The sequence below is a fragment of the Tripterygium wilfordii genome, chromosome 13 (assembly GCF_013401445.1).
Source record: "Tripterygium wilfordii isolate XIE 37 chromosome 13, ASM1340144v1, whole genome shotgun sequence".
Taxonomy (NCBI): Eukaryota; Viridiplantae; Streptophyta; class Magnoliopsida; order Celastrales; family Celastraceae; genus Tripterygium; species Tripterygium wilfordii.
This window is the reverse complement of record NC_052244.1, coordinates 15254135-15263534: the sequence shown is the minus strand read 5'-3', so window position 1 is coordinate 15263534 and position 9400 is coordinate 15254135. Positions and strand designations below refer to the sequence as shown.

The following is a 9400-nucleotide window of genomic DNA, read 5'->3' as shown; positions in this document are numbered from 1 at the left end:
TGTTAAACACGTGCATCATCCAACACAACAAAAGGGGTTGTTGGTCGTTCACTAGGTGATAACTATGGGATGATAAAATTTTGTCCGGTCTGAATAATTGAATTTATTCTACCTGAATTAAATCAAGTTATAATTTTTGTTCGATTTAAAATTGGGTTTGAGTCCAAACACATAAATCATGTTTAGACCCTAACCTGGATTAGGTTATTATTCTATTTACTTGTTCGAATTTAAACCAATATAAATTTGATCAATTAAATACGTCCGAATTTCAATTCTAACCTGATCCGAACATGTAAATATTTCATAAACACATGATGGTGATGTTGTATGATTCGGCATCAATTTTTTACCACTCCTAGTCACAATCCTCGGCCCTCATTTTCCTTGAGGATTAAATTTTTCAAAATTTTCCTGCCTCTTGCTAGTATAAAAATAAATGAAAACAAAAACTTAGCAGGTGAATGTATTTAATACATATGAGAGTGCGACGGATTAGTTCATTTATTTTGTTTATGCTACTGGTCTGGGTAGCGACTTCATTCATCAACAAATATTCTTTTTGACCAGAATCGTTTGACCTGGTAAGACAAGTTGGAGTCTTGATCTGTGTTTCTCTACTCTGACTCTTTGTCCTTTGAACTCTAACTCTTGCTCAAAAATCTTGAAGTGGAATCGTGAGAGAGAGGGTTGATCAAGGTTGAAGGAGAAGTCATGTCTGATATGGTCAGACAAGCATGGAGAAAATATCTTCTGCAACTCCAACTTCACCCGCTACGGACCAAGGTCTTTCTTTTATTCTTGATCAATCTCTTCTATGGTCGTTCTGTTCATTATATGCCTCTTCTTTTCCTTTAATCTTCTAAACCCTTAAGTGGGTTTTCTTTTCCTTTTTTTTTTAATAATGTTATTTTGTTGATGGGTTATCAGGCAATCACTTCAGGGGTTTTAATTGGAGGCAGTGATGCAATCGCTCAAAAGATCTCTGGCGTCAAGAAGCTTCAATTCAGACGATTACTCCTTCTCATGGTATGTTTGTTCACTCTCCATCAGTCCATCTTAAATTTATTTTCTTTTTCTTTTTTTTTTCTTTTGGGATTGCAACTCTTCATATGGGTTTGGTCAGAGTTTGGGTTCTTTTTGGCTGCTGAGAAAATGATGGAAAAGAAAATGTGATTTGTGTCTTGACCATTTGACTTGTCATACAGTGGTGTCATTTTGAAATCAACGGAGTATTACAGCTTGTGTAGGTAGACTTCATAGTTAAACCATGAAATCGCCTACACCAATTTTTGAAAATCTTTTTACAGTGCTTGCTCTATAGAAATTCTTATGCAAATTCTTGACCATATGAGATTCAAATTGCATTGCAGTTGTTTGGATTTGCATATTCAGGACCTTTTGGGCACTTCCTTCACAAACTAATGGAAATTATCTTCAAGGGGAAGAAGGGTAAAGCAACGGTTGCCAAGAAGGTACACTTCTGGTATCATTTAAATTCTGCTTCAGTTAAGCCCTTTAGCGTCTCATGCCTACTAATAGTGTTCTTATGATTTTCTTATTTTGACTGTTGTGGTCATTTATGTGGTAATGGTGATATCCGCATTCAAATTTGGTGAATGAAACTCGTTTTCTTTTTTTTTTTTTTAACTTTTAGGTGATATTGGAGCAACTAACTTCTTCTCCTTGGAACAACATGTTTTTTATGATGTATTATGGCTTGGTAGTTGAAGGTATGTCCTAATTGTGATTTTATCTGTTTCAATCTGATGATAGCAATGTCATATCTCAATGTATCAATGAAAGCTTGTTTATATCAGGAACTTTACTTATCGAGATTAAGGATGTGCCAAAATTCCACTTTGTGGTCTTTGAATTTTTAAATCTGATGTATCTTTGTTGTTACGATTTTTGACGCTGCAGCTGTTTTCGCTGTCCCAAATTATCTTCATCATCTGTTTTGTGTTGGCCTTTTAAGGTCTTCATTGTATATAAGCAACAAACACGATTGCTTCAAAGTTCTTATGGAATAGATAACATTGCTGGTCTCCTGGCATATTACCCCCTACCTCTCGGTTGTTTTAATCAGATGACTATGTTCTTCTTGAAGCTTAGCTGGAATTATTGTACACAGGCCAGAAACCGAAGTCAAGCCAAATGTATATTCACTCTATTTCCAATTAACAAAATGATTTTAACTTGGCCTTTTTTTATGAACTGGAAACATAGACTGGAGCATCAGACCATCAAAGTTGTGAAATTGCATTGCTGTGTTGCCTCGTGTTTTATCATATCTCTAGCAGTACATACCTATACCTGTCATTACCACATACGTCAATTAACACTATAAGTAGATTCACCGTCTCTAATTTCTCATGCATGCGGAGACTACCAAGCAGTGAGTCAAACATCATGTTATTCGTACTTTATTTATCAGTAATATGCTATATAAAGTATCTCTCTTTCGACTTTTCCACTAAATCTAATATGTATAAGTTATAACGTTGTCAGGTGTATGGTCTTGTCACTGTTTTCACATTCTAGTTATACACAATTCGAGTCGTCTTTCCTGGAAAATGTTCATGCTTTAGAGTACAAAAACACGAACTAACTGAATTAATCAAAAAAGTTTTTATTTGCACAATTTTCTATTTTCTAAAAATTTAAGTTCTTTTCTGGCAATGCAGGAAGACCATGGGTTCTGGTAAAGAGTAAACTTCGAAAGGACTATCCTTCCGTTCAGTTGACTGCCTGGAAGGTACTGGGACGAGAATTTTCTTCTTCTTTTTTCACGTTTCTTCTCATATCAAACACTATACCTGTTGAGTGATATGCCAAAGCCCAAAATAGAAAAAAAAAACTAGAACTTGATGCTTATGACTTGCAGTTCTGGCCTGTTGTCGGTTGGATAAATTATCAGTACATGCCGTTGCAGTTCCGCGTTCTCTTTCACAGCTTTGTTGCTTCCTGCTGGTAACGTTCTCTGTCTCTGTCTTTTGTTCTCCTCTTTCTCTTTATCAATCTGCCTTCATCATCCCATGAGTGTCCATCTCTCATCTGCGTAGTCACTTATACAAGCTTAGTCGATAATTTCAGTGTGTTCTAATTCTGAACTCTTCCTGTTTGGGTAATTTTTGTATTTATGCCAGTTTTGGTTACTATAGCAGGAGGGGCTAGTGATTAACTGCAGTTGTTCTTGGCCGTTGTAATTTTTACTAATCAATTAGCTGGTAATATGTAGCGTGCAATCTCTTTCGTGTTGTTTAGTACTAACGGAATTATTTCTCTTGATGCTACCTCACTTCAGGGCAATCTTTCTGAATCTAAAAGCAAGATCTGTTGCAATCAAGAAGGCGTAGACTACGCGAATTTGTTCCTGCCCGTCCTTTTCATTTGCAATCAAGAGGACATAGACTATGTATGTTTGTTTATTGCCTAGTACATTGGTAATAACTTGCTCAGCGCCCCTAATGTTACTTCAGTAGGATGATTGTAAAGCCTTTTGAGTTGCCTGCTTTCACAGCAAATGTCTTTCTTGGTCTTTTTTGTGCAGCTAATAAGTAAAGTGAGTAATATCTGTGACTCACCGAGTAAAATGACACCAAATTTTCACAGAATTGACAAGAAACAATGGGCCAAGATTTGATATGTAGTCTGAGAAAAGTGAATCCAGAATATGTGTAGAACGTAACATTAACTGTATAAATAACTTAACTCATCTTCTCAGAAGTATCCAACAGAGTAAGCAGGGAAATTACAAAGAAACAGGAAACTGGAGGGCACAAAAACTAGAGAGTAAATGGATGTAGTGTTTAGTTATTTCTTACGAAGATCTACTCCAGCCTTCTTGGCAACAGCATCCAGTCCATTGTTTTCTATTGTTCTCAATGCCTTGGTTGACAAACGCAGTTTTACAAAACGCTTACCGGCTTCCCACCAAAGCCTTTTGTATTGCAGGTTCACAAACTGCAGCCTCTTCGTCTTGTGGTTTGAAAAAGAAACTTTGTTTGCCCTGTTAGCCTTCTTCCCAGTGAAAGGACATATTCTACCTGATAATAGATCATTTATGAGATAAGTAAATGCACATGAATCATTAAACTAATTTCAATAAAGATCAGGAAATGGTTATAGATGATTAACACAGAGCCATATTATATGAAACTAAAAGGCAAACAAGTTTTGGTCTTTCATGCCTTCAAGAGGAAAATAATAACTTGGAACTTTCTTGTTCAAACATCACACTTTGAGCAACGGAACCCAGCTGGGATCTTGGTTTACAGTAAAACAAAAATCTCCCAACTACATAGATTGCAGTAAATACTTATCTGAAAGCTCTTCTGAACTCTTACGGTGAACAAAAACATTACAAGGAAGGCAAAGCATTTATCTTCTGTTGGTACATTGCACTTGTTTTAAGTAGTGTGAAAGAAAATAGTAATACAAGTTTACTTACACATTCTCGTTTTATAAAAGATGATGTGATGGAGGTAGTAACAGATAAAGGTAAGCTCATATATTTTGTCTCGGGCGCTAAAGTATACAGGAAAGCTTAATGAAACCCCATATCAGAAAAGAGGTTTAGTTTAAGGAGTGTGCACGGCACAGCAGAAATAATGGTTGTACATGGATGTTACATCCATGAAACGACTCTCATGGATGAGAGGAAATAAAGCTCATATCCCAACTCCTAAAGATGTTCCAGTGTAAAGCTAAAAGAACACAGCCAAATCTTTCCTATTATAATGCATAAACATCTAAACCTCATTCTTATGGTAATTGCACACCCAATTTCATCCATATTCCCTTCAGTTTTATGGTCATTCAATCCATCGGAAACAACACAAAAACCCCAATTCTCACGGTGCAGAAAATTCCAGTGGCATTCTCCAAATCCACTAGCAAATATCAACTAATTCATTACATAAACTATTTTCAGTACTCAGAATCATCACCCAAAGAATGTAGCAGTGAACGAAGTACCCTTAGCCCTTTTTATCCAACAGGAATCAATCTACATATACCCATCAAAAATTATAAACTGAACATGCACACGAAATTCACGTCTTTCTACCTAGGACCAATACTTGGTAGGAATTCAAAAATTAGCACGGTATGTGTCAATCTACACATACCCATCAATCCATCATATATGCAAACTCAAATGTACATCAAGCTTCATCCATGTTCACTTCAGAAACTCAATTGCAATTCGAATAAAAATTCTCAATTTTCCTGTGTCCCAAACAAATGTGAATTAAAGTTGAGCGCAAAAAAAGAAAAGGAAAAAAAAATCGAAAATATTTTCCCCTATCAGAAGGAAACTGAGTGAAAGAAGCTTACGGGCAACAGGCTGAAGAGCAGGCTTGAAATGAGCAGAGAGAGGTCTTTCCAAGACTGATGGGTGGCAGGAAATTTGAATTCCACTCAATTGCGAAGTAACAAAGCTTAGGTCTGAAACCACTCTTGGTTTCAGAGACGGTGGCCTCTTCGAGAAGGAAGCACACCCAAGAGAAACCGTCGCTGCTGTTGCCGATGCTGCCATGGCGTTCTCCTTGGAATTAATCTTCGTAGTGTTGGTGGTAATTTTGAGAAGAGAGTTGGAATGGAATGGGTATGGTTGGATAAGGATATCTGCGTTTCATGGGCCCAACAGTTCTTGTCCACTAGATAGCCCATGGGCTGTATAGCTCACACAGAATGCCACTGGATAGGTCCATGGGCTTTAAGATACCCAACTATTGTCCACCTATTTTGATTTTAGTAAGTGCCAATTTTGCAATAATTTTAGAATTTTCTTGCATGATCAAGTTTGCTATTTGTTGAGCAAGTCAACAATATTTGTTTTTGTCTTTCGCAATTTTCATTTTTTTACAAATATTACATATATATATATATATATTATTTTTCTGCAGCAATGAATAATAGATCTTAAGGCCCATTAACTTTTGATTATTATTGTTGTTTTACATCATTTGAAAGCATAATTCAAAAATAATTTTAAAATTTTGTTCCCAGTGATAAAATCATGCACCCACCCCTATAACATGCCAAAGGTACAATTTTGAATACTGGGGAGGTGGAGGAGAAACTCCAACTCGAGACCTATATGAAAAACCTCTCTATAATTGTACCTTTGGCACTCATGTCTATGGTATCATAAAGGTTTTTCATAGAGGTCCAACTCGTGTGTGACACTTATGTGTATGAAATTACCTTTATGAAATACCATAGACATGAGTGCCAAAGGTACAATTATAGAAAAAATGCAAAGAAAGTTAAATAATGAGGTAGGGAATGATGAGTTTCAAGTTTGGAGGAAAGGGGAACTTAAAACCATGAGGGTTCGGATGGCCACACCACCTGGGGCTTCTTGCTTAAAAACACGAACTTATGGCAAAGAAAGAAGCATATGGAAGTACATGGGTCAGCTTATATGAGAACAAAATGAATTTCAAAGGTTTTGTGGAACTGCAGCTAATCACTTTCATTGTGAAAAACATTAACATTAACAAAGTACTGACAATTAAAACCAAAGTTTACCCTGCAGTGCAGTAGCTAGTATTCAATTTTGCCTAAGGTACTTCAAGTTTTGTATGCACATTCCAATGCACAACCACAAAAGCATATAATATTTATAATCAAGATCAACTAGCCTGAAATAGAACCACAACGAAAACACAACAGCCAGACATGGATGGATGGAGGGCTTCACAACGTCACACTTCCCTTTCTACCTTTGTTTTTCCATACAGAGATCCCCCCCCCCCCAAAACAATTTTTCACCGCATATTTTCCCTGCGGCGAGCATATCGGGTTCTGTCATTGTATCTGGGGCGGTCTCTCTCTCTCTGAGGCTGTGGCTCCACCCTCCTCTGTCTTTCTGGTGTTCTTTGAACTATCTCCCCGTTCACTAGCAATTCAGCTACAAGACAAGGTAATGAACAATTTATCATAGATTAGAAATTTCAACCACTATTAGCAAAACATGTCACATAAGGTTGGCACCAGCAACAAACATAACATCAAAAGTCAAGTCATTTTCTAGAAACCAGTATATTTTCTTTTCCAACAAAATGAATGAAGACTACTCCAAATCTAGAATAAGCTACATAATTTTTTTAAGTCAGGCAATTTTATATTACATATTTACATATTCTACAGCTCCACTATTAAACCAGTTATTAACTCAGTAATGTAAAATTTCAATAAATACACTGCAAAATCAATCATACAGACCAATCCAAACTTCTCACCCAGTTTCAAACCTAAGTAGTATTTGGGAACCAACACGAACCAATCCTAGAATAAATTTCGCAAATGGTAGTCTTAAAAGAGCTCTATAACCAATAATCAAATGAATTTAAGACAAAATCAATAACCCACAGGCCACACACATGAAATTGGACAAACAACCAACCACTTGGAAGAAGAAGGAAATGTCAAAGGGTGTTCTTAACACCCACTCCATTTAATTTAATGCATCACAACAACCTAGCTGCAGTTGAATACCCATTAACACAGGTAACATAACAAAGAAATGATAACAATAGATCATTATTTTTACAATCTCAAATGATTCCACAACGCTACATAGAATAGAGGTACACAAAAGGTTTAGAGGATTTTAGATGTGAGTCCATAAGCATTCAAAACTAGAAATTTCCCACTTAAGGCTAATAGCTTTGCCGAGATGGACTAGAAACATTAGAGGTGGAGGAAGGGGAAATAAGCCACAGAAATACCATTAGTATCTGCTATTCTCTAATGGACTGTTACAATAACCTTTATATGGGCATTTCGCAACAGTATGACACAGCATATGCAAATTAATGAGATCGTACGACTAGCAATACAGAGGAACAATTTTTAGTCTTTGAGAAGCTTAGAGACTTACCCCCATAGTCTTTGTATTCAGGGTCAACATAAGAGTCTGGAAGCACAAAGAGAACACCTGGTAGGCCTATTGATGGAAATAATCATTCTCTCAGTTCTATCAATTAAGTGAACAAAACAATCTACAAATGAAAAACTTTTTTCATCAAAAAAATCTACTAAATAAGAAAGTTCAGAAAATACCATCAAGCTTGTTTGAGGTTTCCTCGTCAATTTCACATCCAAATCCAAAATACCTCTCACATGAAACATTGTAGATTTTCTTCTTGGCTTCCTCCTCACTGATACACAAAAAACGAAAGAAATCAAACACCAAAATAATCCATGAAATATCAATTGTATGCATCACTTACAAAAACCACATTCACACACACTGCTCGAGTAATGATTGACATTAAACCAATAAACCAGAAAGAATACATTCATAATAGCGTAAATTAACAACAAAACTAACAATTTTTTTAAAAAAAAAAGTGAATAAAAGTCTTGCACTGCCAATTAATTTCAGAGCCAAAAAATAAAATTAATAAGATATCAGTCTTAAACTTTAGAAGAAACCAGAAACGGGTAACAATAGTACAAATCTAAGCCAGAAAAAAACACTTAAATGATACACTGGCAATAACAACTCAGAAACCACAATGAAACAAGATAAGTTTTAATTAATGGAGAACAAAGCAGAACAATCCATCACTTCCCTTTATTTTCCCATACATCCTCGAGAATCAAAGAGTTTAAAAACCCAAATTACCTTCCAACGACTTTAGCTAGGGTTTGGATGTAACTATCAATCATCTGCTGCTTTGTAGTGCCCTCTGCAGGCTTGTCCATGACAATGAGCCAGTGCTCATAATCACATCCCGGAAACAGCGGTGCCATCTCCGTAGGAGGCCGGTCGCTGAAATTGGAGCCCGAGTTGAGGGGAGAGTAACCAGAGTTGCCAGCTCTGTTCACCCGGCACCTGATGATAGCGAAACGGGAGGCATTCTGACCGAGCTGGATGGATCCGACGGCATGGGAGAGAGGAGTAATAGATCGACGGCATAGAAGGGGAGATGTGATGGGAGGAGGACGGGTTATGGCGGTGGTCGAGAGGAGGCGCTTGGGGAGGATAAGAGAAAGAGATAGGTGGCGCATGACAGCGGTGGTCGGCGAGCGAGCTAGGGTATGTGCCATTTTTGGGATAAGAGTGCTCTCGAAAGCGATAGAGAGGACTGGAGAAACGGGGTTTTCGACAATGGAGGTTTTTAGGGATATGGGCGGTATTTATCTTCATCCTCGACTGACCTGGGCTTGCGTAAAATATTTTGGGCTTTCTGCTGGGCTGGACTAACTATATCAATTGATGACGGCCCATTATATCATCATTTATGCAATACAAGAATACAACATAGAAAATGTGTGAGAATCCAAAATGTAACTCCAAAAGGCTCTCAATTAATATAGAGTGTTAGATATTAAGTGAGTCCTAACCCATACACAAATGTCATGTGCATAATGTACCTGG

General features: G+C 37.0%; 3 protein-coding genes across 4 annotated transcripts; 1 reads left to right on the top strand and 2 right to left on the bottom strand.

Moving 5' to 3' along the window:
* The first annotated feature begins 426 nt into the window (after positions 1-426).
* LOC120011762 (peroxisomal membrane protein PMP22-like) lies at positions 427-3599 on the top strand. 2 transcript variants are annotated; one of them, XM_038862871.1, is made up of 8 exons: positions 427-584; positions 671-786; positions 931-1029; positions 1374-1475; positions 1658-1733; positions 2688-2758; positions 2888-2973; positions 3308-3465. In XM_038862871.1, the coding sequence occupies exons 2-8, from the start codon at positions 715-717 to the stop codon at positions 3357-3359; spliced, it is 558 nt and encodes a 185-aa protein (XP_038718799.1). In that variant the 5' UTR covers positions 427-584; positions 671-714; the 3' UTR covers positions 3360-3465. The 2 variants fall into 2 exon arrangements, with proteins under 2 accessions (XP_038718799.1, XP_038718798.1); XM_038862870.1 differs by having other exon boundaries at positions 508-786; positions 3308-3599.
* A 65-nt stretch (positions 3600-3664) lies between these two features.
* Positions 3665-5602, bottom strand: LOC120011763 (50S ribosomal protein L28, chloroplastic-like). The gene is made up of 2 exons (XM_038862872.1): positions 5341-5602; positions 3665-4049 (listed from the first exon to the last, which is right to left on the bottom strand). The coding sequence occupies exons 1-2, from the start codon at positions 5540-5542 to the stop codon at positions 3817-3819; spliced, it is 435 nt and encodes a 144-aa protein (XP_038718800.1). The 5' UTR covers positions 5543-5602; the 3' UTR covers positions 3665-3816.
* Positions 5603-6458: 856 nt separating this feature from the next.
* LOC120011801 (multiple organellar RNA editing factor 2, chloroplastic-like) lies at positions 6459-9138 on the bottom strand. Its single transcript, XM_038862922.1, has 4 exons — positions 8645-9138; positions 8077-8174; positions 7895-7960; positions 6459-6922 (listed from the first exon to the last, which is right to left on the bottom strand). Exons 1-4 carry the CDS (start codon positions 9067-9069, stop codon positions 6780-6782), a joined length of 732 nt encoding a protein of 243 aa, XP_038718850.1. The 5' UTR covers positions 9070-9138; the 3' UTR covers positions 6459-6779.
* Between the last annotated feature and the right edge of the window lie 262 nt (positions 9139-9400).

Excerpts from the sequence above, each read along its gene's own strand:
- LOC120011762 (XM_038862870.1), top strand. The coding sequence starts at position 715 with ATGTCTGATATGGTCAGACAAGCATGGAGAAAATATCTTCTGCAACTC. Across the intron at positions 1,030-1,373 it reads GACGATTACTCCTTCTCATG|TTGTTTGGATTTGCATATTC; the intron begins GTATGTTTGTTC and ends ATTGCATTGCAG. Across the intron at positions 2,974-3,307 it reads AGCTTTGTTGCTTCCTGCTG|GGCAATCTTTCTGAATCTAA; the intron begins GTAACGTTCTCT and ends ACCTCACTTCAG.
- LOC120011763 (XM_038862872.1), bottom strand. The coding sequence starts at position 5,542 with ATGGCAGCATCGGCAACAGCAGCGACGGTTTCTCTTGGGTGTGCTTCC. Across the intron at positions 4,050-5,340 it reads TGCTCTTCAGCCTGTTGCCC|GTAGAATATGTCCTTTCACT; the intron begins GTAAGCTTCTTT and ends ATCTATTATCAG.
- LOC120011801 (XM_038862922.1), bottom strand. The coding sequence starts at position 9,069 with ATGGCACATACCCTAGCTCGCTCGCCGACCACCGCTGTCATGCGCCAC. Across the intron at positions 8,175-8,644 it reads CTAGCTAAAGTCGTTGGAAG|TGAGGAGGAAGCCAAGAAGA; the intron begins GTAATTTGGGTT and ends TTTGTGTATCAG. Across the intron at positions 7,961-8,076 it reads AACCTCAAACAAGCTTGATG|GCCTACCAGGTGTTCTCTTT; the intron begins GTATTTTCTGAA and ends TTCCATCAATAG.